Source organism: Ambystoma mexicanum, chromosome 8 (genome assembly GCF_040938575.1).
Source record: "Ambystoma mexicanum isolate Mex_15411 chromosome 8, UKY_AmexF1_1, whole genome shotgun sequence".
NCBI lineage: Eukaryota > Metazoa > Chordata > Amphibia > Caudata > Ambystomatidae > Ambystoma > Ambystoma mexicanum.
Window position 1 is genome coordinate 474,750,408 of NC_090929.1, and position 27,753 is coordinate 474,778,160.

At 46.4% G+C, this 27,753-nt stretch overlaps 1 protein-coding gene across 3 annotated transcripts in view; it reads right to left on the reverse strand.

Annotated features, from left to right (window-relative positions):
- Positions 1–27,753, reverse strand: part of ACAP3 (ArfGAP with coiled-coil, ankyrin repeat and PH domains 3) — a 738,004-nt gene that overhangs the window by 351,946 nt on the left and 358,305 nt on the right. For all 3 annotated transcript variants that reach the window (XM_069610099.1, XM_069610101.1, XM_069610100.1), the window contains exons 6-10: positions 20,801–20,984; positions 20,317–20,361; positions 19,219–19,314; positions 10,284–10,358; positions 7,451–7,462 (exon numbers count right to left, since the gene is read on the reverse strand). In XM_069610099.1, the coding sequence (XP_069466200.1) occupies positions 7,451–7,462; positions 10,284–10,358; positions 19,219–19,314; positions 20,317–20,361; positions 20,801–20,984 (412 nt within the window). The remainder of the gene's footprint in view (positions 1–7,450; positions 7,463–10,283; positions 10,359–19,218; positions 19,315–20,316; positions 20,362–20,800; positions 20,985–27,753) is intronic.

Sequence of the window (27,753 nt, forward strand, 5' to 3'; positions counted from 1 at the left end):
CTTCACTAACATGACTGCCGACAACCACTCCGATGACTCGATTGCTACAACGACTCCTGCATGTATCAGCTTGTCCAGCATCGCCTTGAACCCCTACCGAGCCAGCAAAGGCACATTCCTGACTCTGTGGGTAATGGGCGCTGCATCCTTCTTCAGTTTAATTTTGTGTGCAAACCCTCTCCATTTCCCCAGCTTGTCACTGAAAACGGTGGGAAACATCACTTTGAGGCGCTCCTTAGACATCAGTTGTTCAACTTCCACCTCCACAAAAAAAAACTGGTATAGACCTGCCCGGGCGTATTTTGATGTCTAACGCTGCCTGTTCATCCCAACTAAGGACACTGGCTCCCTTGGGGGGCAGGTATAACTTCCCATTGGTCTGCCTGCCTTTAAGTTGGATGTCGGTCCACTCATACCCCAACTCAGTGATGGGGACCTGTCCATAGGCACTGAGGTTAATGTCCGGCGCCGTAAGCACCTCCACAGATTTTTTGAAAGTCTCTTCAAATAGCTCAGGGGAAATCATGCTGTACAGGGACCCTGAGTCTACTATAATTGCGATGTCTGCCCCATTCATCGTCACCATGTCCCAGGATCCATGTCCCATCCATCTTCTCCACTTGGATATGGAGTAGCACTCGTTCTTCAGCCACTGGTACTGGGAGCTTGAACTCTTCGGGTTCCTCAACCAAGTTGACACTTTTCGGTGGGCTTGATCCTTACTTAGCTGCTCTGTACTGTCTTGCAAAGTGTCCTCTTGTGCCACATCGCCTACACTCTGCGGACATGGCCGGGCAGTCTCTGGCCCCAGTGGAGTGGCTGTTTCACCCACACTTGTTGCAGCGGGGCTTCGTACCAGAGTTGGGATGTCCCTCTGTCCTGTTTCGGTAGAGTGTGCCCCCTTCTGCCTTCCTCATAGAGTACACGGCCTGCACCTCCAGCCCTCATTCTTGATCTGCGCACCTTTTTTATGCATCATCGTCCTGAAGCTCTTAGCAGACTCCTCAATTGCATTGGCCATTTCTATAGCTTTCTCCAGAGAGCTGTCCCTCTCGATTCAAAGTTTCTCCCTTATCTTTGCGTTGCAAGTGCACATCATTATGCAGTCCCTTATGTATTCATCCAGTACTCCTGTGTAACTGCATGTCGCCATCAAGGTCTTAAGGGCCGTAACATAACTGTCCATGGATTTGTCAGAACCCTGAACCCTCGAAAAGAAGTAGTACCACTCCAAAACAATATTTATCGTCTTTCCAAAGAGTTTTGTTGGCTTATGTAGTGCGGTTTCATATGCGCTCAACGGCCTGTCTCCACCGCCAGCCTCTATGGTGACCTGTTCACCTGGCAAATGTCTGAACATGTGCAGGCCCTCTGTCCCTTAACAATTCAACAGCGCTGCTTCGTTCTGATCGTCAGTGTAGCTTGTTCCGTCTGCCACCAGGAGGTAGACCTTGAAGGAGTCTAGCCACAGTTCCCCAAGATATTGTTGCCTCCCCAGGGCGAGGCTGGGCAAAAATGAAGGGCGCGGAGGGGGCTTTGCATGTGTGCAAACTCCAACAATGCTGTACCCAAACCAAAGATCCTTTGCAGATAGAAACGTGGCCAGGGTGATGGAGACAAAAAAACAAACTTTTTTTTTTACTGCGCTGAGGAAGATTGCAGGAAACAACTCTGAGTTGTGAAAATTGTTGATGGGTAGCCACGGCAACCCAACATGGCTGCCATGCTCTCCTACGGCTCTAGGTCACTTCCTCCGCCGGGCTTGTTCCCCAATATCCTCGCAGATTGCAGGTCCTTGCTGCAGCTCACCAGAATGAGCAATCTTCAGAATGAGCACCCTGTAGAATGAGCAATCTCCATAATGACCAGTCTGTAGAATGAGCAACCTGTAGAATGAGCACCATGTAAAATGAGAAATCTGTAAAATGAGAAATCTGTAGAATGAACACCCTGTACACTTAGCACCCTGTAAAATGAGCAGTCTCCGGAATGCGCAATCTGTAGAATGAACACAGTGTAGAATGAACACCCTCTAAAATGAGCACCATGTAAAATGATATCTTGCATGGTGCTCATTTTAGAATATCTATCTGTAGAATAAGCACCTGGTAGAATGAACACCCTGTAGGATGAGCAATCTCCAGATTATGCATGAGCAATCTGTAGAATGAGCAATCTGTCAAATGAGTACCCTGTAGAATGAGCACTCTCCAGAATGAGAAATCTGTAGAGTGAGCACCACGTAGAATGAGCAATCTCCAGAATGAGCACCCTGTAAAATGAGCAATCTCCATAATTTTCAATCTGTAGAATGAGCAATCGCTAGAATGAGCAACCTGTAGAATGAGAACCCTGTAGAAATCTGTAGAATGCGCACCTTGTAGACTGAGCAGCCTGTAGAATGAGCAGTGCCCAGAATGCGCACTCTCTAGAATTAACACATTGTAGAATGAACATCCTGTAAAATGTGCATTCTTAAGAATAAGCACCCTGTACAATGAGCAGTCTCCAGAATGAGCACCCCGTAGAGTGAGCAATCTCCAGAATGAGCACTCTGTAGAATGAGCACCCTGTAGAATGAGCACCCTGTAAAATGAGCACCCTGTAGAATGGGCAGTCTTCGGAATCTACAGAAAGAGCACCCTGTAGAATGAGAAATCTCCAGAATGAGCAATCTGTAGAATGAGCAATCTGTAGAATTAGCACCCTGTACAATGAGCACCCTGTAAAAGGAGCAATCTGTAGGATGAACACCCGGTAGAATGAACACCCTGTAGAATGAGCTCTCCAAAATGAGCACCCTGTAGAATGAGCACCCTGTAGAATGAGAAATCTCCAGAATGCGCACCCTGTAGAATGAGAAATCTCCAGAATGAGCCATCTGTAGAATGAGCACCCTGCAGAATGAGCAATCTCCAGAATGAGCACCCTGTATAATGAGCACCCTGTAAAATGAGCAATCTGTAGAATGAGCACCCGTTAGAATGAACACCCTGTAGAATGAGCTCTCCAAAATGAGCACCCTGTAGAATGAGCACTCTGTAGAATGAGAAATTTCCAGAATGAGCACCCTGTAGAATGAGCAATCTGTAGAATGAGCACCATGTAGAATGAGCACCCTGTACAATGAGCACCCTGTAAAATGAGCAATCTGTAGAATGAGCATCCGGTAGAATGAACACCCTGTAGAATGAGCTCTCCAAAATGAGCACCCTGTAGAATGAGCACTCTGTCGAATGAGAAATCGCCAGAATGAGCACCCTGTAGAATGAGAAATCTCCAGAATGAGCACCCTGTAGAATGAGCAATCTGTAGAATGAGCACCATGTAGAATGAGCACCCTGTACAATGAGCACCCTGTAAAAGGAGCAATCTGTAGAATGAGCACCCAGTAGAATGAACACCCTGTAGAATGAGCTCTCCAAAATCAGCGCCCTGTAGAATGAGCACTCTGTAGAATGAGAAATCTCCAGAATGAGCACCCTGTAGAATGAGAAATCTCCAGAATGAGCCATCTGTAGAATGAGCACCCTCTAGAATGAGAAATCTCCAGAATGAGCCATCTGTAGAATGAACACCCTGTAGAATGAACAATTTCCAGAATGAGCAATCTGTAGAATTAGCACCCTGTAGAAAGAGATCTCCAGAATAAGCCATATGTAGAGTGAGCGCCATGTAAAATGAGCAATCTGTAAAATAAGCACCCTGTAAAATGAGTAATCTGTACAATAAGCACCCTGCAGACTCACCAGAATAAGCAATCTGTAGAATGAGCACCCTGTAGAATGAGAGATCTCCAGAATAAGCCATATGTAGAATGAGCACCGTGTAAAATGAGCAATCTGTACAATAAGCACCCTGTAGACTGGGCACCCTGTAGGATGAACAATCACAAGAATGAGCAATCTGTAGAATGAGCATCCTGTAGAAAGAGCACCCTGTAGAATGAGCAGTCTCCAGGATGAGGAATATGTAGAATGAGCACCCTGTAAAATGAGCAATCTGTACAATAAGCACCTTGTAGAATGGGCACCCTGTAGAATGAGCTCTCCAAAATGAGCACCCTGTAGAATGAGCACTCTGTAGAATGAGAAATCTCCAGAATGAGCGCCCTGTAGAATGAACACCCTGTAGAATGAGAAATTTCCAGAATGAGCTATCTGTAGAATGAACACCCTGCAGAATGAGCAATCTCCAGAATGAGCAATCTGTAGAATGAGCACCCTGTAGAATTAGCAGTCTCCAGAATGAGCACCCTGTAGAATGAGCACCCTGCAGAATGTTCAATCTCCAGAATAAGCGCTCTTTAGAATGGGCAATATGTGGAATGAGCACCCTTTAGAATGAGCAGTATCCAGAATGAGCAATCTGTAAATGAGCAATAGGCACCCTGTAGAATAAGCATCCTGTAGAAATCTCCAGAATGAGCCATCTGTTGAATGAGAACCCTGTGGAATGAACACCCTGTAGAATAAACACCCGGTTATGATATGATATGGCATTTATAACGCGCCTATACACAAGTGTTTCAAGACGCGACGAGGCAGGGGGGCGGGGGGACAAAGGGAGGACAGACAACGATCCTACTAGGCCAGGTGTCGTTCAGATCGCACAAGTGCATGGGAAGGGGGGAAAGGTAAAGTGTGCGGGGGAAGGGAGAGCGGAAAGTGCAGTACATGGGGAAAGTGGAATAAATAAGATCAATAAGACAAATAAAACAGCTAGTGGCAAGTGCAAGGAAGTGCAGACATAAGTGCTCGTAGAGGGACTGAAGGGATACAGAATAAAACGGTCCCCAAGTGCAGGGGTTGCCAGGGAGGCAGAATGAGCAATATGTAGAATGAGCAATCTCCAGAATTAGCAATTTTCTGAATGATCACCCTGAGCAATCTGTAGAATGGAGACCCCAGAAAATGACCCTCTAGAGTGAGCACCCTGGAGGAGGCGCACCCTCTTGAATGACTGTTAAGGATGACTCTGACAGTTCAATAACTTCCATGACAGGAAATGCTGAGTGTCTGCTATGCTACATGTGAACCATTTCTAGCAGGGTAAGAAGGGGTCTTTGTGCAGTAAATCATTTATGAAAGGCTTTGCTAATGTAAGGGAATCTGAGGGGGATAGGGGATGGGACACGCGTTTCAATGAAGGTACCAGAATTTCTACAGAGCGAGGTAGAGCTTTGACCTATGCCTCTTTTTAGGGCTGGGTGATATATCGAGTTTGGAGATTTATTTATTGTGATTCTTTATATAGCGCCTATACACTTAAACAAGCATTTCAAAGTGCTACAACACATAGGGGGTGAGTAGTTAAGAAAACAGAAAAATGTACATTCTTAAAAGGCATTCGAACATTAAGAATGGGCAAGTGCTATGTGTGGCAGGTACAACATAAAACATAAGGAATACAAAAGGTTTACAACATATGGAAAAAAATTATTGTATGTGCCTGGCGGTGGTTTCAATAATGTAAGCGCTAGACATAAAGGAAGGAGAGGGGCAAGGGAGGGAGAAGATGAACAAAACCATAAGACTGTTGTATGTGCCTGAAGCGTTACAGATAGTGAAGGGCATGGGGCAAGTAGTAAGAAAGTAGGGGGAAAGGGAGAAGCAGCCTGGAAGTTAGATGGAATGGCGAGGACACTACGGCCCAAGGAGAGAGGCATCAGCAGGCAAACCCACCAGAGCAGGCGAGGTGCAAGATGGAAAAACATTGAGAATCGATTTTTATGCATGGGGCACAGTAGACCTGCTTACCAGAGCAGGTGGGAGTCCAAGGGGAGCCATTGATATTTAAGTGAGGCGTGAAAGTACATGGTGGAGCTCCAGCATGCTCAGACAGGGGCTTTAGTGTGGGCCTTGTTGCTGGGGCCGGCTTATCGCCTGCCGGCTTCCATGATTGGTCTAAAGTGGCCCAGGCTGGCCAATCACCAATGCTACAGGCTGGGCTGATGAGGCCCATGTCAATGTGCAGATGGAGTCGTCCATGATCAAGATGGTGGCCCTGGGAACAGAAACAAAGGACCGACTGGACAAAAAAATGAGGAGGAAAGGTGGTGTGCCGCAGCCCAAAGTGCATTAAAATATCATGGCACAGATGAAATGGCAGCCGGGCCCAACAGGGCACATTAGATGGCATTTATGAAAAAAGTGTTAAAAAAAATTACACTTTTTAATTAGCCCCAAGATATATTTTCAAAATCGATATAGGATGAGACAATATTGTTAAACATCTAGATGTATACATTATTACAAATACTACCGTTTTTTAAATTTACATTTTGATATTTACACAGCTATATGTATTCTCAAACAGGAAGAGGAACACTGTAGTTGCACTTTATTTTGCTCAATATCTTATAAATAAAGGTGTTTATGAAATCTCACAAGTACTTGCCAGCTTACAACTGATCATTTAACCCTCATAAACAATACCGATATATACCGCCATTGAGCCTGAAAATATTGAGATACGACTTTTGATCGTATAGCCCAGCCCTACCTCTTTTCTATGTGTAAAGGTCCAGAAAAAGGTTAAAACTCAAGATTTCCGTAGATAATCCTGTGTTTACAATGCATCTTCCAGTCGTGGCGCTTCAGGAGGAATCTTAAACCTGCAAGCAGTATTTTCATTTTCCTTCAGTCTCCCGACATCCCTCCAACCACTCCCTGTTGCCAGGTTGGGACTTTTCCAAATCCCACTCCTACATTGACTTCCGTTTTTATTGACGGCATTAGCAACATATTTTTTACCTAACAATCGGCTTCTATTTTTACCTTGGAAGTAGTGTATTACCAAAATAGTCTGCTGACCGTTAATACCTTTCAAAACAATAAGCAACAAGGGAACTAGGAGGAGCGTTGACCAATGCAAGAACAAGAATGATTCTCCTCTGAAGCCTGTCAGTTGCACTGCTCTTTAGTTCATTGGTTCGTTGCTCTGGTGCTGGGTCTGCAACCTGTGGCTCTCCAGATGTTGTGGACTTTGCCTCCCATAATCCCTGACCATTGATTATGCTGGCAAGCGATGATGGAAGCTGTAGTCTTCATCCAAAGCATCTGAAGAGCCAACGGTTGCCCATTTGCTCCATCCTGTACAGGAATGCCGGAACACTGCCAATATCCATGCTACCTTTTCATTTTTTTTTACTTAGCTTGTGGTGTCGATAATACGTGCGTCTGTTCAACGATATCATTCATAAAATTGCCCATTCCTATTGCAAGACCCAAAATATGGATTGCCCACCATTGCTTGAAAAAGTAGGTGTCTTAAGTGTCCAGCTGAATGGTAATCATTTGATCAAACCCGAAAACTCCTAAAACTACCTGCAAACACTGGCATCATCACAACATGGTCCTCGATAAAAAATAAATAAATAAATAAAAGGAACAGGGCACATGGCTGGTATATAAAAGGAGTGTAATTAATGAAAGTAAGCTGGACTTACCTGCATTAGAGTCTGGGGTAGCCGAACAAAGACCGGACCAGGCGGAGGAAGGAGAAAAGAGGGAGAATAAAGACAACCGTTACACATTTCTACTGACACAAACTTGACATCATCGCTTTTGCAGGAGCTGAGACACTTCTAACATGTATCGCTGATTTGAGGTTACAGCGAGACTGGCGGCAGTGGCACTGGGTCGGGGGGGTACCCTAAACTGCCTGCAGTAGCGGTGTGCGATTTGCGTCCGCCGTAGATCGATTTGAACCTCTTGCCTTTCTGGCAAAACATTAATTTCAGCCTTTCCGGGACCACTTTACAAATAAGTTCAAAGGCGAACGTTAACGTGTTTGCGCAATATGTTTGCTTAACAACCTTTCGCTTGCTATCTGGGTTTTTGCTGAGCGAGTCGGACAGTTTTTTTGAAGATTATTAATATTGTTTTTCTAGGGGCTTAAATACACGCCCGTGACCTCATCGGTCAGGGGGACCTCATCGGCCAGGGGCCGCCTCCTGATGTGTGTTAGTGACGTTTTCACAGAAGGACGCACACAAGCTCGCCCACACAGGATGAGTGTGAATACCTCCCAGCAGGGAAACGCACTGGCTAGCATGCCACTCTGAACATGCCATTCACACACACACACACCACCCAGCACACAGGAGGACGGTACACATATGTAGAGCATCTCACAGCAGGGACACACACATTCTCTCTAAGAATGCCATTCTCACAGTGTGGGGAAACCCAACCACACTCACGCGGAGCATCCCATTCACACAGCCGGAAGGGGTGTGTGTGGTGTGTGTGTGTGTGTGTGTGTATGTATGTATGTGTGTATATATATATATTTAAATATATACACACACACACTTCCCACAGGAGGATGGTACACATATGTAGAGCATCTCACAGGAGGGACACACACATTCTCTCTAAGCATGCCATTCTCAGTGTGGGAAAACCCAACCACACTCACTTGGAGCATCACACACACACACACACACCACACACACAGCCATTCCCACAGGAGGGAGGTACACAGATGCAGAGCATGCCATCTCACATCAGGTAGACATACACTACGAGTATGCATTCTCACAGCAGAGTCACACACTGCTAGCAAGTCACCCTCAACGTGCAACATCACATCACTGAGATGCAGGAATAAACACATACACACACACGACTGTGTTCTCACTTCTCACCGCAGGGATACACCTAGACTCCAAGGGAAGCAGAGGTTTTCATTCCGCCAGATACCCCCAGCAGCCCAGCGTGTATCGTGTCTCACAGGGAATCAGTGTCTCATTCTCACCGAGAAAGGGATGTCTCTCTCCTAACAGAAGGAGATGCTTCGTCACGAAAGGTCATATGTTAAACGCTCATGTGTCAGTGTAAGCCGAGGGGTCATGAGGACGCAATCTGGCCTGGTGACAGGGTTGAGGGGGAGAGACTGGGAAGGTGAGTTGGGGCCGGAGCTTACTGCCCTTTCCCTGCGACACTAACTTGACACACATTCTATATCTACATATAAATGACGGAGACTCTGAACTAATTCTAGTCCTGGCTCCCAAACGACAGTGTGAGAGTGTGTACGGGCAGGACATGCCGTCATTCTGGTGCCTGTCATTACAGGCACATCCACTGCGTCTTCATCAGAGTGGCCGGGTGGCAGCACATACTGTCCATGTGGGGCACAGGCACATCCACTGCTGCTTCCAGGACATACTGTCAATCGGGGCCACAGGCACATCCACACTGCAGCTTCATCGGGTGGCTAGGTGGCAGTACATAGTGTCCATCTGGGGCACAGGCACATCCACTCCTGCTTCATCAGAGTTGCCTGGTGGCTGTACATTCTGCCCATCTGGTACTGAGACATATCTTCCTCTGCTTTATCAAGCTGGCAGTAGATACTGTCCATCTGGGGCACAGGCACATCTGCAGCTGATTAAACAGGGTGGCAGTACATCCTGTCGATCTGGGTCACAGGCACATCCACTGCTGCTTTATCTGGGTGGCTGTACATCTGGGGAACAAGGATCGCACCCCAAAACCATTGGGGAACCCTTTATTTTAGGAGGCATCGCAGACTGAGGGTGTCTCATTGGATGCTAGTAGAGAAAGGCTTTGGAATAATAAACTCGAGCTAGGCTTTGTTTCGGTTTGTGAGTTTGATGCAATGTCTTAAAGTCTATGCATTGCTTGATCCGCAACCGTTGGGAAGACAGACCAAAGAGGTAGATGGTGAAAATCATTTTGGATTCTGTTTTTGTGGGCAGGTCCACATAGAAGTGCCACTGTAAACTGTAGTCGGGGAGTGAAATCACAACACTGTGGGCCATAGGGTCCTTTCCAGAGGGAGAAGCATAGGTAAGCATTCCCAAAGTGTTCATAAGATCTCAAAAACGTTCTTTTACATCATCAGAGAGCAAGACAAGCATCCGGTACACAGGGAGGAGCCAAGAACATCCCCTCTTGGAAGGAGGCAGAAAATTGAAGGCGCGCCAGTCACTGATGCTATGGAAGTTAAGGTTTTTCATCTTGAGGGCCAGTAACTTCTAATCCAATGCTAACTTAGATTTAGTGACAGTTTGTAGAGTTCTGTTGAATGCTAATGACATCTACGCTGCCAGTAAACCTTGTACCTCTCAGTGCATGCTACATCAATGTAATCAATGTAAGCCGTGTTGGCAGTAACTCGTCAGCTAGTTTTTTCAGCCTGTTCCTGCATCTACTCCAATGTGCAAGCCTAGCAGGGCATCCTGTGCTCACAAGAGCAAGTCATTTCTCAAAGGCTTCCTACAGAGCCTCAAACAAGCGTGACACACTCACCCGCTGCTGTATCGTGGCGTGCTTGTGCTCCATCTCCCGCTTTTCCACCGCAGAGTCAATCACCAGCTGATCCAACTTAGAAAAAAGGAATTCAAACAAGATATTGAATTAGATAACTGATTCAAATGATGACAGAAAAAGCTCTGTAAAAGAATTGTCATCTGAGGGAGTTGCGGGTGCCCTGAAGTTTTTGTTTTTAAATTGAATACATGTAACAGGATCCAAATGAGGGTGAGGTTGCGGCTGTACAACACTGGCAAAATTCCCGTGGAGTAACTGGTAACCCTTCAGCCATAGCACACCAAACCAAAATAAAGCATTCTTCTATAATGAAGCCACTAAAATTCAGTAGACTGTTGCTTCTACAGTAGGTTGGTGTGTGGCATAATTCATACATTTATCCATGGATATCCATATAACCAGTGAGCTTCTGGCGCTGGCTTACTTGAACCATGTTAAATCTTATGAACCCCACAGAGGTAGAAGGATGGTTTTCCCATCAATACAAGAGGCAGCCCTTAAACACAAAAAAGTGGAAGGACTAAGTTATGATGAGCACCTAACCAACCGAGCAACTGCAGCATTAACAATAATGGGGAAAATGTGTTGACTGGTGCAGTTTAGTGTGATTCCCCTCTTACTCAAAGGATGCAAGCATTGTTTCGTTTCACTCATACGTAGGGAGAGTATCGGGGTAGTTTTAGGTGTCAATCGCGAAAAGCTTTTTTTCAGCTCCAGAAGTAAAATCACAATACATACAATAGGCATCTCTCGAGCAGCCCTCTAATTCGCCCAAATTCTCATTACAAGCATGCTAGATGTATAAAGCCTATGAACCCTTCTTAGAGAGCAGGCCAATGTAGCCCCAAAATGAGAAGAGCCAACTCCTGATGTTTTGTGCAAAGCCATTAACCCTGGGAAGGAAGTGTAGATCCCCCTATCTAAGGCCTTCAATGGTTTCAGTAAGATGGTCAATTTCTCTAGCTTACTATTCTCTTTCTGGGGAAGGGAAAACCGCTTCTGTGAAGAAGGGTATGTGTGTCTGAAAACCACAACCTAATTCTAGCGGCAGGTTTAGGCAAGCAAAAAGTGAAAAATACAGTGAGACAAAACACCAATTAAAAAGCAGGGAAACCTTAGCCTGCAAACAACTTCTTCCTGGGCCAGTGTCCTGTCAAGTGCTGCAAAACACCCGTGGAAGTGCCAAATAAAATGTGCACTATTTAGTAAGTGGTTTAAAGGTTTTGTGGGATACTGCTCTGTAGGCAGCATAATCCTTAGCTCTATCAGGTATCATAACCCTGTCTGGGAAAGTTACAGGCCTTAAAACATAATACTGCTTCCAAGAAGTCAGACTATATCCAAACTTGTGAAAACTGATAGAACTCTTCTATCCCAGAACTATATCCCCTCTTCTGTTTGGTCATGAGATTGAGCGGACTGCCTTGGACACTGCACCTCGAAATGAGGTTATGGGCTTTCATGAGTAGATGCTAGCAGCCCTCCACGCAGCCTTTTGGGCGACCTTGGCTTTGCTCTCCGTCATTCGCATCCCAAGGGACAAAGTCGCCATCTTCCCTGCCAGAGTGAGTGTAAGCTCTGTCAATCCCCAACCCCTGTTATTTATTTATTTGCATTTTTAAAGCACTCACACAGCCCGAGGGCATCGAGGCGCTGTTACAAGAATATGTCTCTTAGTTGCGTATTTATAACGCGCTTAATACCCAGAGGTTTCTAAACGCAGACCCGGGGATCGAACTTGTGTAGCTTCGTGTCGTCTTGTTTCCAAGGCGAGCATGTTGCTGCTGAGCTATACTCCCTATTACTGCACAGAAGCCCCGCACATTGGCTGGCCCTGTGCTTTAGGGAAGATGGTGATAAGAAGGGCATCGAGCTGTGATGGGTATAGCCTGGATGCTATCTTCACCAGCCAGGGTGACAATATTTGGATACTTTGTTGGCTGCGTTTGTATGCGAGCATTCTCGCGACAAGACTCATGAGTACTCTGTACTATAGATTTTCCTGCCTGCTTGCCTTTTTGGGACTGAGGCCATAAACTAAGGCACCCCAACTCGAATGGCAGGCTGCGTAATAGGTGCACTAATTACGAGAAGACTCTGTGACCTTGCTATGTGCTTTAGGTCCTTGCGATCAATGGTATTGCTGTGCACTATTAGCCCATGGGCTCATTGATAGAGTGTCTGCTACTTAGTTCTAGAGCTTGATTATAGTGCTTAGCAGTGGACCCTCTAGCACTCAAATGTAATACTGCGCACTGCATCCTTGTGATGCAATAGTGGTGTTGTGCACTGCAGGCACAGAGGCACAAATCTAGTGTTGCAGGCTCCAGGTGACCATTGTGGTATTTTTCGCTGTAGGTCTTGGGACCAGTATTAGCGCTGTGAGCTGTAGGCCTCGGGACTCGATGCTAGTGCCCTGCGCTGCTAACCTAGGTGCTCAATAACGCAGCTGTTTGCTGTAGACATTGGGGTCCAGTGGTAGTGCTGTGAAAAGCAAACCTTAGAGCTCAATTGTACATCTGTGAGATGCCACTCCAGCGTCTCTATTGTAGCGCTTGCTGGAGCTTGGACTTAATGATAATGCAATATGATTAGGATAAGCCAATGATTAGTAAGAATAGAAAACTTCCAACTATACACATTGAAGTCTGCATCAGGCGTTCGCAGGGCTCTGTGACATCCCGGTTTGTAACAAGCCACACCTCAATGGTGATGCACAGCAAGACAAGTGGGAAGGTACAGGTGCCTTGCTGATACAACCTTATCTGTGGACTGGTACAGTATTAGGTGTAAGATGGCTCAGAATCCCTTTAGGAGGGTGCAGGGCGATGTATTTCAGGGTACAGGGCTTGGTACCGGTGGACATGTGGTCCCTGTAAAGTATGATGTAAGTACAGAGCTGGTGCTCGGATTTATGCACCTCAAGCGAAATAACATTCAAATGGACTGTGTCCTCCAACGTACTCTGCATCTTTGATAGATATCCTTCCAGCTTTAGCTGCTTCTATTTCTTTTTGGCAGATGGCACTGTGCGTCCATACGGTCAACTTGATGTCCCTCAAGGGCTTCTATCTAGGAGTCGACATTGGTACACATAGCAGACGCTGTGCCTGTTAGCTTCAGTTAAGTTTTTCCACGATAGCTAACGCTTTGAGAAATACGGCACACTCGGGTGTCGAGTACGATGGGCACGTCTTCAACACCATCAACACTTAGATTGGGTTAAAAAAATGCCACAACTGCAGCACCAAGATGTCCCTCACGGATCCTCATTGTGTTTCTGTGGTGCCTTGACGTGCAGCATATGGCAGTGGACTATGAGTCCCGTCAGTACATGACTGGTAAGGCTCCGAAAGAGCATAAATGGAAATTAGCGGCAGGTGGGCCCCCTACTAAATCCCCATCACCGACTCCATTGAAGAAAAGGTCGTCCAATGAGTCGAAAGGTGACTCGCCTCGAATGAAGAGATCAAAAAAGCGTTCTCACTCCAGGCGCGGGTCGCAGCATTCCTGGTCCTCTTCAAAAGAAGGCAAAGAAAAGGCACTATAGATCACCACCTTCATTTTCATCCGATTCCTCTCTGGAAAGAATGATAACCTGCCCAACCAAATCCTCCACTCCAGCAGAGTGGGATGAATTCAGGTAGGAAATGCTTACAATTTTCGAGAAGGCGGCCCTGACTCCTTCGAAAGAGAAAGAAAGAGGCCATGCTCCAGTTGTGTGGTCGAAAGCAACAAGAAAGGGCTAAGACTAAATCCCACACGCCCTCGAACCTGGGACGTAGGCCAGAGACCACTTGAGAAACCCTGAGGTCTCGACACGACTGAAAATCAGCAAACACTCCATCGAGTCGACAGTCAAGCCCTCCAAGGGCTCCATCGACGGCATAATCGATGAAGAAATTGTCGATAACATCGGCATCGAGGCCGTGAATGCTGTTGGTGTCCAAACCATCGGTGCCTTTGCCCGCTAAACCTTTGACAATTTCCAAACAGGATGAAAAATCCTAAAAGCCTTTGCCAAAGAAGGATTTTTTCAAGTCTGTATTCTCCATTTATGAGTATGAGCCATCAGACCACAACACACACCCATTTGGGTTGAGGTTTGGCACACCTAACGCCCCAGAAAGCCTAATTTCCGATAAATTCAGGTTACAAGATTTGTATGATCACCTCCAATCTGCTAGTGGTGTTGACACATCACTGGGACTTGAGATTGGCAAGTCAGACCCGGCAGACCATGCAGATGCCTTTTATAGGCACCTTATGACCAGAGTTATAGATTTTCAAAGCACCAACCAGCTGAGAGCCTGGTAGTACAGAAAGCGACAGCTACTTCCAAACAGGCTGCTTACTCAACCATGCCAGCAGACGGGGATGATTAGCATTTCAACGCTTGGGCTAGGAAGGTATTTTCTGCCAGGAGCATGGCTCTCAGGTCTGCAAATGCCACTTGAGCCTTAGCAAAATTTGCATTCACCATGTGGGACTGTGTAGCTATGGTGGCTGACCATATTGCCAAGGGGAAGAGAGAGACGGCTTCCTGAATATTGTAAGAGATGGCAAGGAGGCTATGTGCGAGTCTCTACAATCAGGACTGGACTCGGCTGATAGCATCAGCAGAGCAATGGCAGCAAGCATGATAATACGCAGGTTTGCGTTGTTGAGGTAATCCGGTTTTGCACCGGACGTGCAATCCAGACTCCTCAACATGCCCTTTAATGCCACTCAGCTGTTTGGCAGCAAGGCTGACGAAAGCGTAGGGAAGCTGCAGACCTCAAAGGCAGAAGCCAAATCCCTTGGTGCTGCCATCAGACAGCCACAACCATCTCACCCCAGTGGATGGTCTTGGAGGGGTAAGTCCTTTCGTTCTACTCCTCAGTTGGAAGAGCGAGAGAACTGGCTATTCGTAGGGGCCAAAATGATTCCCTCATGGACGAGGGAGAGGTGCAAAATCCACCCAAGCAATAGCTACTTTACCATCAGCTGCTGCTTCAACCACCTCAAAACTTCTCTGAGGCCTTAACACACAAGGCCCCGATGGGAGGCAGACTCTCATTGCATCTGCAAGAATGGTGGGGTATTACTTCAGATGCGAGGGCGTTGGGAAACGGCCCAGGGTTAGTGCCTCCCCTTTCTAAAAAGGTCTCAGGACCATCCACCAGGGAGCCACTCATCCAAAGTTCTGGATCCATTCCTTGTGCAGGACATTTTGAGCCTGCTAGAGAAAGGTGCTATAGAACCAGTACCTGTAATAGAGAGGAATAAAGGGTGGTACTCTTCCTATTTCCTAATCCCCAAGAAGGACGGATGATTGAGACCCATCTTGGACTTTAGATACTTCAGGATGCTTACTTTCATGTTCCTATCCATCACAAGCACAGAAAGTACCTGAGGTTCACTGTTGGCGGATCTCATTATCAGTTTCGAGTTTTGCCATTTGGGTTGACCTCCACCCAAGGGTTTTCACCAAGTTGATGTTGGTGGGGGCAGCGAGTCTCAGGAGAGGGGGGGATTCAGGTCTACCGCTACCTGGCTGATCAGGGCACGTTCTCCCGAACAGGCACTGGAACATATCAGAATCGCCTGCCACTCTCTCCACAGACTGGGCTTCTTCCTCTATTACAAGAAGCCCCACATTATACCATCTAAAAGACTCCAGTTCATCAGAGTGGTCTTGGATGCAACCTTGGGAAAAGCCTTGCCACCCAAGGTGAGAGCTCAGCATATTCTGCAGATGGCCACCAAATTCTAGAGTGCCCAGCGTCTTCCAGCCTTTGACTTTTTGAGGTTGCTCTGCCTCATGACATCCTGCATTTTCCTGGTGCCACAGCCTTGCCTGAGAATGAGATCCCTAATATGGGCTCTCAGGACACAGTGGTCTCAATTCTCAGGCAGGATGACAGACCTCCTTCAGGTCCAAAACAGGGTCACACAGAATCAGGACAATATTCTGAAGGGAGAACATTTTTGGCAACCATGGTCGGAGATAACAGTAGTTACGGACACCTCACTCACGGGGTGGGGAGCCCGCCAATGATCTGACAGTCAGCAGTCGTTTGTCTCCATCGGAGTCCAACTACATCAACCTGTTGGAACGAAGGGTGATCAGACTAGCACTGAAGGCCTTCTTGCCCTCTGTATAGGGAAAACATGTCCCGATAACAACTGACAACACAGTGGCCATGTACTACCTCAACATGATAGGAGGTGTAGGGTCACTACCACTGTGCAGAGAGGCAATGCAGCTCTGGTTCTGGGCAATTCAAGAAGCAATCTCCCAGATAGCAGTTCACCTAGCTGGAGTAGAGAACATGGCGGCGGATGCTCTGAGCAGGCAGAGCACAGTCTCCCACAAGTGGGAACTAGCTCATGAAGTCCTTCACAACCAGTGTCAACCGGAAGTACACATTGTACGGCTCCAGGAAATTTCCCCCAATAAGAGCTCTAGGAGATGCATTCATAGTGGACTGGGAGTTTCCACTGCTGTACGAGTTTCCTCCAGTCCCTGCCATTCCTCACGTGAGCAGGAGGCTAACAAAGTTTGGGAAATTCATGATCCCAATTGCTCCGGAGTGGGCCAGAAAGACGTGGTACGCGTGCAAAGAGAGGACCTTCTCTCGCGAGCAGAGGGTCGGGTTCTACGTCCAGCGGTCAAGACACTCTTCCTTCATGCATGGTTTCTGAGAGGTTGAGATATAAGGATTGGGACCTCCCGGATGACGTAATGGAGATTTTGCTTTCGGCCAGAACACCAGAAACAAAATGCTTATACTGCTGCCGTTGGAATAAATTCTGCAGCTGGTGTAGGGTAAAGGATGTGGACCCTTTTCAGTGCAATACACATATGGTGCTGTCCTTTCTGTTACATTTAGCAAATCTGGGGCTTCAAATTGGGACAATAAAAGGTTTGGCAGCGCTTTCAATCTTCAAGTGCACATCGCAAGAGGTATCTTATTTCAAGATGCTTTTAAACATTCAATTTCTTAAAGGGGTCCCTAACGTATTCCCTCCTAGACCCTTTTAAGTACCGATTTAGGATCTTAATCTTGTGTTGAGTTTTCTGATGTGTGCTCCCTTTGAGCCACTCCATTCATGCCCACTAAAACTACTAACTTTCAAAACCATTCAGTTAGTTGCATTATCAAGCCTACTTTTACTATTTGTGTTGCCCTTAGGCTTAAACCTTCTTTTTTGCAGATAATTGTTTCAGATTTTCATTTTTAGCAGAAAATCGTGCTTCCTACATTGTATCAACCTCCTCAAACTGACAAAGAAGAGAAAAGGCTACATAGGCTGGATCCCACAAGGGCTTTAAGCGTTTGTTTCTCGAATGGCGAAAATAAGTCAACATGACCAGCTTTTCATTGGGTAAGCTGGACACATGCTTGGTCTTCCAGTTGCAAAACAGACTTTGTCCAGATGAATAAGTCTTGCTATTACAGAATGCCACAGAATAGCCAGGAAATATCCCCTGGAAGGCCTGAGAGCTCATTCCACAAGGAGCAAACATATTCTGCTACGCAAAGAGTGGTGACATTTGTGCGGCAGCCACTTGGTCTACCATTCACACATTTACAAAAAATTACTGTCTGGATTAATCCTCTAGCCAGGAAGGAGGATTTGGGAAAGCTGTCCTACATTCAATCCATAACAAATCTTAAATCTGAAAAATCTTATTCCCTCCTCCAAAACCTAACAATGCTTTGGGAGTCTTATCAAAAGATGAGGAATATGTGGGAAGACACAATCCATTTGAAGAATAAGTTACTACCCCATGTAATGTTCTTTTGAATGCCTGCTCCTCCCACATATTCCTCACCGCCAATTCCAACCTAGACCGCTGTAGAATTTCCAGGCATTACATTTTACGCTCTTTTGAAGTCTGTACTATATGGGACTCACCGATGCTGTTATTTCTACAAGAGGCAGGTGTAAAAACTGAACTGAAGCTAATGGGCACTGCGCGTGCTAAATGTACTGACAATGATGTTGACTCTGAGATGGAAGCCCTCGAGGGACATCGAGTCGACTGCATCGATGTGCAGTGCCCTCTGCCGAAAATGTTTTCCAAAGCAGCTAAAGCTGGAAGGATATCTATGAAAAAATGAGGAATACGTGGGAAGAACAGCCAGTTGAAAGAACGTTACCAGGAGTAAGTAACGTGTGCTTCTGCACCCCTTCCCATTAGTGTGGGGCCGCATTTGATGTCTTTTTTAAAAAAATGTAGATGGAATTATTTCCGCTGGTGCGTCTTTGCAGTTGGCACCCTAAGCAGCTGGCTAGATGTTACTTATTGCAATACATAATATAACATGTGGCGGTATAGGGTTACACACCTTTACTCGTAAAATGGTACAGTATTGCATTTGGAATTTATGGGAATAGGCAAGATAGGGTAGAGTTTCACACCTGGTAAAGTGCATGCGCATGTGTGGGGAATATACAGAGTTGCATGTGGGAGGAAAATATTGTGTGTCTCAAATGGTAGATTAAGTGTAGGGGTGCACACGTTTACGTGTAGAAGAATAAAAGGCTATATGTGCGATATTGCAGTTCTAAAGATGGGATGGTAAAGGATTATCAGGGTATGCAATTAAGTCATGGAGGCCAATGGGTCACTTGTGAAAGGGCAGTTGGATATTAGTGGCAGGGTTACATGTTGCAAGGTGCAGGGTTACATGTAATAGGATATATGATTTTGTAAAGGATTCACATGTGGAGATTACAGGATTACACGTGGTAGGATACTGGATTAGTGAGATAGTACAGGAATAAGAGAGAGGTGGTACAGGGTAACCTTTGGGAGGGTAGAGAGTTACAAATGGATGGGTACAGTATTAAATGCAGAAGAATGAAGGGTTACGTGCAAGCAGGTGCAGTGTTAAACATGAGATGGTACAGCCAGTCTTACCTCTGCTGCTAGTTTCTTCATGTATGGGTCCAGTTCGTGGAGCAAGCTGTACCCCTGCTGGAAGAATGTGTACTGGGCGTGCATGAATGACAGCATCTGCAAAACAGGACTTGGAATAAGTCGCAACTTTTGAAGTTTGAGGTCTCTCATTAGCAACTGTAGGTCTCGCTTTTGGGCTCGGACTGACGGTTCCCCATGCTATCTCCCAACACACATTGGATCCTGATCCAACCTGGACGCTCGCTGTGCTATGCACTTGGAACTGCACCACTCAAAACATCCACCTCGGCGGAGGCTGAGTACTGACTTACCATCAGTGCCTGAACAGAAAACTGCGCCCCACGTGTGAGCAGTCACCAGGCATGGATGACAGATGACAGTTCACACACTGGCTGCAATTCACAGACTGACTGCAGTTCATTGCTCATTTATGGCTGCTCAGAGACTCCAGCTGCAACTTAATACTCTGACCCTGATGCAAGGTCATCAAAGGGGACTCTGCTCATCAGTAAGAGCAGTGTTTGGCCAAGGCACACACGCAGACGGAAGTTATTGGTGGCAGAATGTAACCAACATAAAACGGTGCCTACTCAATGCCTGTATTAAAACTGGATGGTAAATGGAGGCGATGGGCGGCAGTGGACTTCTCAGATGGTAGTAGTAGCACACTACTCCAACACTGTTAAAGGTTTACGTACACAGACTGCAGTTCACTGCACTAGTGTAGATGGCAGACCACAGAATTACAGACATTGATGCCAGCGCTTTCCCCAGGTGCTATTTGGCAATTGACGGACAACTAATGAAAATTTAGACTCCAACAGATGGCAATTCATGCCCCAGTGTAAATTCACAGACACACAATGGCAGTTCAAAGCCCAATTAAGTTCAGAGATACCCGCTGGCAGTTCACATCCTGATGGAAGTTCACAGACATCCAATGACGGTTTAGACCCCATTATATGTTCACAGACTCCCAATGGCAGTCCAGACTGCAAAGTAAGTTCATGTCAGTCCCCAGTTGCAGTTCAAAGATACCCGATGCAGTTCAAGTCATAGTGTCTCGGTTCCCAGGGCAGACCGGATTGACCTCCTTACCGCATCCAGGATTTCAAACTTCTTCTTGGCCTGGAGGACGTTGATCTGAAAGGAAAGACGCATAACACTCAACAAGGGCTTGTAGGAAACCGATCAATCCTGATGTAGGGCACCAGCAGATACCCATTAACGAGGTGAAACCTTGTTGTGCAAACAGTCATTAACAAGAGTACCAGCCATGCCAAGACACCAACAGGATGAGGTTGCAGGTTCTGCTGGGTTTACACCCACCAAAGACCCGCCCCTCTGCTATCCTCAGAAGTCTTTAGCTTTATTGAAAATGTGCCATACCCCAGTTATTTCCTCTTTGTTATTCTAGCTTCCAGTGGTGAGGTGTACTGTTTCTTGCATCATATGCTCTGCAGAGCAGGAGTTTGGTTTTTAATAATTAAACGGGCCATAATTCAGTCTACGGTGTCGCATTACATGGCAACAGCCTAAAAGCAAAATTACAAATGGCCCCCGAGCGCAGGCTTGCACTTACCTGGAGGACGTAGTCAAGCGCCAGGTGTCGGAAGCACTTGCGGGTGATGGTAAGGGTGCCCGTGGCCTCCTCCACCTCATGCAGCTTGTGGCGCGGCGCCTGTGCGTTCTTCACCAGGGCCAGCTCCATGTCCTCGCGCACCTTGTCAAACTGCTTCTTGGTCTCCTTGAACTTCCGCACGTCCCTGGAGATGACAAAGTGAGAGAGTTTAGCTACAAAAGAAAAAAACATCCGCACACATTGGGACCAGAATGCTTTGGGGAAACATGTCCTTCATTGCTACTAGTCTTTGACCTGTGTGCCACACCCCTTGCATTTGCAGATTTCGAATGGCAGAGGGCACTAAAGGGGTAATATGGTTTGCAATGGTACTGGGTGACTTAATCGTGTTCCCAATTAAACCGTAAATTGCAGTTGGGCAAAAAAAATCTGTGGAGCCGAGGAAACCACCTCGGTTGCAACCGGGCACTAACCTTAAGCAGTCAGACCTCTGCTGGACGGGAAGCCTTGTTCTGATTCATATCAGACAAGTGTGATGAGCTGCCAGACTGGGCCATTCAGCAAAAAGTGCTCAGAGCAAAAGCACACTCGTGGATGAGAGGCACTATCCACATCCATGATGGAGGAGAGCAAGATAAGAAAAGCAGCAAAACATGCTGTTGGTCTTTGAGTTTTGCTATGATACATACAAAAAGACATTTCTTATTATGTTATGTCCGTAGTATAGGCCTGTGTGGTCAAATTTAGTTCTCACCCACTTTTATATGTAACCTCTCCACCGCCTTAAAAGGGGGCCATCTGTGCAGAAGGATTTTTTAATGGAAATCGTACAGCGTATACCCCCTCTTACCCCCCCAGGCGACATCCAAGTGAAAGGTCCCTGCCTGCAAGGAGCTTCTGTAAATCAGAAGAAACGAGAACATTAGAGAAGGTGTGAGAAGAGCTCTGTTAAATCAGTTGTAGTCTGACACTTACTTGAAATAGAACTCGTGCTCTGTTACTTTTCTTTAGTCCAGTAAAATCCTAGGAACACTACCAGCCCAGCCAGCACCCTCCAATAAAAAAAATGACACCTATTGACAAGCCTTCCTACGAGGCAAAAACATTGGTCTTCGACTCCACTCTCTCCTTCTCTCCTCACATCACAGAACTCTCTAATAGGTTCCACTATCAGCTGCACCTCCTCAGAGGTATTCTTCCTTTTCTAACTTTCTCCCAGAAGCTCACTGTCTCCAGAGCCCTGGTTCTCACTAGGCTGGATTACTGCAACAGCCTCGTTCTAAATATACCTGCCTCTACTGTTCGCACTCTGCAACGAGTCCAGAACAGGACTCAAGACTTGTACTTGGCCTCAAGCCCAGGAATCCTATCACTCCAGCCCTGAAAGCTCTCCACTGGCTTTCGGTGGCTGCAAGGATTAAGTTCAAAACCCGCTGCATTATCCACAAAGCTTTCTGGGGCCGGGACTACACTACATCCAACTCTCTCTTCCTAAGCACTTTCCTTCTCGAGCCCATTGATCATCCACCTCCAACTCTCTGAGGGTCAGAAACTTCACCAGGCAGAGAGTGGGGGTGGGGGAGTGGGAGGGTAGATCTGTCTCCTTGGCTGGGACAACCTCCCTGCCTCTCTCAAACGTGATCAGGACAACCTAAGGTTCCGGAAGCAACTCGACACCCTCCTTTTTGCTTCTGGTTTCTCTCCCCATCTGATGTACTTGTCTGTTACACTAACCGGTTACCTGGCCACCCTCTGAAACTTAATGGGCACCAGGCTCCTACCTGACCAGTAGCCCCTTGCACTGACTCTGGGCTTACCGCACACTTAGGGACTGTATCTGCAACTCTACAGTCCCCTGCCTCCTAGCACTTACTCTGAGCCGGCCACCCTGGTGGCTCCTACTTGAGCTTTGCCCTATTGCTCTCTCCCCCCTTCTCACTTCTCTCCCTTCACACTTGCACGATCTGAATGACAACAAGGCCTAGTAAGATTGTTTGTTTTGTCCTCCCTTTGTCTCTCTTTCCTTGTCTTGTCGCACCTAGGCGCGTTATAAATGACCTAGGATTTCATAAGCAGAGTTAGTCGCCAAGGATTCCTGCTGCAGACGAGGTTATGCATTTTTGGTGAAAAGAAAAAATGCAAAGGTTGGAGTTCAACTATAAATTGTAGCTCAAACCCTCTCCCTGGAGGCCTCGTTCACTGTCCCAGCTTCTGTGTTGTCCAGGATTCCATTGAAACCCTGTCTGTTAAGTGCGGAAAAGAGCAACCTTGGGGCATCGCCCAATCTAACTCTTTACCCAGAATGTAGAGAATACTAAAAGTATGAGTTAATGCAATTTGTCGGTTTGGTTTAGGGACCGAGAAATGTTGTGCAGATTTAAGCGATAGTCCTTTACTGTGAGGCAGGTCTTTAGATGTATGCAAAGTAGTGGATGGTTACTGCAGGCAGTACTACGCTGATTTATGGAACTCTGGCGTGTCCTTGAGCTGATCTCACATGAAGCAGAGACCCTTCACCAGCCATGGTCCCCAAAAACTGTTAGCCAGATATGGTAAAAGATATATATAGACCAAGAAAGTTATGGTTTAAAAAGGCTTGGAAAAAAAACCTTTCACCTAAAATATGAAAGTAGGATAGTCCATTAGAGCCAAGACACACGTTTCACAACGCCACCTAGGAGCCATTGCTGGAAGTTCACCTCCAGTTCCGAACCACATCATCAAAGTATTGTGGGTATGCAAATTAGCACAAATGCAAACCTTTTTCTCCAGGAAATAATGCCTTGCTGATGTGGCTCGGATCTGGGGGTGAACTTCCAGTGATGCCTACTAGGATACCTAGTTGCATAGGTAACCCCAACATTTAATTGCTAATAACCTTTAACTTGCTAGACGGATTTGGCTGTTCTTTTCCAAACAAAATGTTTGTCACAGGCTCCCCTAGAGTGAACATTTTGGGAAAGATTCATTAAAAAATGGAAAAGTTATTAAGAAAGCAAAAAAACACGTTTTTTCAGCCTACTCCATTTTCCCATAGAGAAAATTTCCAAATTTCCGCGCAGGGCAAAAACTGCTAGATGGAATTAGGCCAAATAAGAAACAACTTTGCCACGAAGCGTTGACTCGATTTTCAGAACGGGTCTGGGGCTATTCCGCCCAGAAGTTAAAATATTTAATGGAGGAGGGGTGCCACTTCTCACAAAATTATAGCTCTAACTCCCATGGTGCATTGCAGCGCAGCAGCAAAACCTTTCAGAAATGAAAAATCTGTCCTTTTTTTTTTCTTTTCTTAATTAAACAGATAACCACAGTTCGTCCAGGCTTAGCCGAAAACGAAAAGTGAATAAAAAGTTATTTAGAGAAGGCAAAAGGAAGAAATTGCATCAGGGTAGGGATTGGGTGGAAGAGGACACAATGATAAATTGGCGAGTTGTGGGTGTCGGGGGACAGGGTTACAGTTTGACAGTTTTTGTATTACCGTGGGGATACTACAGGAAACCTGCAAGATAACCGCGGCTACAACCGAAGATGAGAGCGGGAATTAAAGTGTGTCACACAAAACCGAGTGACCGGGAGTAACAGGAGAGAGCTGGTGAGGGAAAAAGCACCTGAGGGAAGTGGGGGGACCATGACAAGAGGTGAGTGCCTGTGAGGGCAGGGAAAAGTTTTCGGTTTTTCTAATGTTTTCGGATAAACGCGGTTATGGGAAGTTCATTGCCGATAACCGCAGGCATCAGAAAAGAGTTAAAAAGAAATCAGATAAAAAAAGAAAATAACATTTTACAGGTACAGTGGAAATGGGAAAACAATTACAGAATCGTTTTTTTTTAAATTTTATTTTTTAGAGCTGCAACATGTAAAATTAAACCTGGCCAAGGCTAGTAGGACCCATAGAAACGTATTGGTGCCACATGTAAAGATGGCTGCGCCACTGGCTAGTGGGCCCTGATGAAATTTATTTGTGCAACATGTAAAGTGGACATGCCCGAAAGCCATGGCCACTGGTCACGGCTGAGAGGTTGTGGGCCCTTTTTAAGAAACCGATTGGTGCAACAGGTATAGTGTCCACCGCCAAAGGCCATGGATAGTGGGCCCCATACAAAAGTATTGGTGCAACATGTAAAGTGAAAATGGCCACAGCCAAAGGCATGGCTTGTGGGCCTTAGAGAAACCTATTGGTGTAACATGGACAGTGGGAATGGCCGAACAAGGATAGTGGGCCCCAAGGAAACCTTTGGCCGTGACCACTATACGTGTTCAAACTAAAGGCCATGGCTAGTGGGCTCCAAACAAATCTATTGGTGCAATATGTAAAGTTGACATGGCTGAAGACCTGGCCAAAGGCCATGGCTAGGGGGCCCTAAGAAACACCATAGTTGGATCATGTACACTGGCCACAGTCAAAGGCCGGGCCACGGCTAGTGACTTTTAATGAACTATGGTATAACAAAACCTTTCAGATTCACTGAAAAACCTTTTGTTAAGGTGATCAGATTTAACGCAACAAAATCCTTCAAATTCAGCAGATGTGGGAAGTCGTGGCTATCTTAATTCAGTGTTCCCTTTGCAAAGCATCTACGGGAGCGCGCTGAGTTAAGATGGTCATGACTTCTAACATCTGCTGAATTTCAAGCGTTATGTTGCGTTAAATTTGATCACCTTAACTAAAGTTTTTTCAGTGGAAAAAATATATATATCCGGATAGATGGCCTTATGAGAGACTTGCAGACTGTAATGGAATTGTCCAGCATTTTCTACATTAACTGTTACAGAAGGCACACTTCCTTTTGTACACCCTGACTGCTTATGAAGTTATTTATGCGTTTTATTTTCATAGCTGTCATTTCAGTTATAAGTGACTTGGCTTAGATCAAATTGTGTCACTGTACATTGCACAACCATTGAACCCAATTGCTAAGGATCAGCCTGCTGGTTCAGCCACGCTATCCATTGGCATATACTTGGGCTTTGAACACTTGGTTTGACTTTAGATTAAAGGCCCAGTTGCTGAGTGTTCAGACAACAAAAGTACGCTGCAGATCAGTATCTTTCCAAGGACTGTCAGTAATGCCATAGACTCGGTGATCCTTTAGCTTGGTAGTAGGGCCACAGGCACAGCGCCAAAGGACTGACAGTCAAGTTACGACACAACATTCTGCATGTTTGGTGACATTCATTAGTGGAGTATACCAGGTGGCCATTGAGCACGCTAATCTTGCAGTTGTGTTACAGACAAGCATAGCTGCACAGACTAGGCAGTCCTGCCACAAAGGCCGCACTCCCACACTTCCACTCCCAGTACCGTCAGTCGTGCCACAGATGCATGCACCTGACATTGGGCTAGTCAGTCCTGCCACAGATAGTGTACTCCACATTCCTGTCACTCGGGCCACAGAGATGGGGCGCGGCGGTGAATCCCTTTTAACGTGGGTGAGATCATTAATAACCCAAAAGTGATTACTAATGTATAATTATGTGCAGTAAGAGCGATGCCTGGGAGTTAACTGCACTGTGGTGTCAAACTCGGCCTCCCCGAGCAGATCACAGCCACTCTCGCTGCGGAAATAATTATTGCACGAGAGAGAGTGGTTGAGAGAGAGGGAGGGAGGCAAACCAAAAGAGGGCGAGAGAAAGAAAAAGAAATGAAAGAGAAGGAAGGAAGATGGGCGAAAATAAGAGGTAGTGTGACAGTCGGAGAAAGTGAGAGATCCAAGCAGAGAAAGGGGAGAGACAATGCAAGAGCGCGAGAGAAACAGAAATAAGGAGAATCGAAATATTGGGGAAGGGGAAGATGAGAAGACGACATGGGGATAAAGAAAAAAGTGAGAGGTAGAGAGAGAGAGGGGAAAGAAGATTTAACTTTTCAGAGCCAGTAGATGGTAGAGAGGGATCTAGGAGTGGGGGTGACATGGGGAGTGGCAGATTGTTGTGAGGTTGTGGAGAAGAGCAGCAGGCAGAGCTAAGAGGCAGACCTACATGGACACGGAGAGGCTTCTAAGCGGCTCCTGGAGGATTCTCACTCAATTACTCGTTCCCATGGAAACTGCCTCCCGGCGGCTGAAGGCATCCCTATGCTTCTGTGGCCTACATTCACCAAATCTGTGATCTCATCCCTCCGTGCGCTGAACGGAAGGGGGATGGTAGTGGGGGAGCGGGAGGAGACGGGGGGCAAGAGAAAAAGAGAGGGACAGATAGAGGAGAGAGGGTGAGAAGGAAAGAGGAAGAGGGAAGGGGATGCAGGGAGGGAAAGGAAGGGGAGAGAGGGACACACAGAGGGCGTGTGGTGGGCGGGGAAAAAGGTGAAAGGCAGGAAAGAGAGGGAGAGGGGGTGGAGAGAACAACGAGAAAGGCTGGTCCAGTGTCGCCCTAACTCATAAACTAGGCCTCGGCACCACAAGAAAATGTCCCCATTCCCCCAAAAGACAAGAGGTTAAAATACGTAACAAACTAAATACTACCGGAGCTGGAGGTCTTGGAAAAATGCGTTGACAATCGTGTCGTTTAAAGCACATTTGACTGGTAACATTGGTCAAAACTACCATATTTACAAGTGGTCCCACGTTGGTCCAAAAAAAGGGCCCACATTGGCATGTTTGGGCTGCTCTATTACTGTATTAGTCAGACCGACCCTGGGTGAGTGGGGGTGAGAGAGGAGGGAGTGAAGGAGACAGTGACACAAAGGGAGAGTGATACAAAGCCAGAGAGGGGAAAGGAGAGATTAGGAAGCAGAGACACAGCAGGACGAGGTCAAGGAGAGATTTTAGAGAGCTTGCCAGAGGAAGAGAGAGATGGGTGGTGAAGTAGGGAGAGGTTCATCGGAACGTTTACCATCTAGTGCCATCAAAATATAGCAAAAAACACGCGATGCTCTAGCACATGTTACTCATTATGTGGCCCTGCAGATGTTTGGGACTATGCATTTCATTGATCATTTGTAAGGCTCTTTATACAAC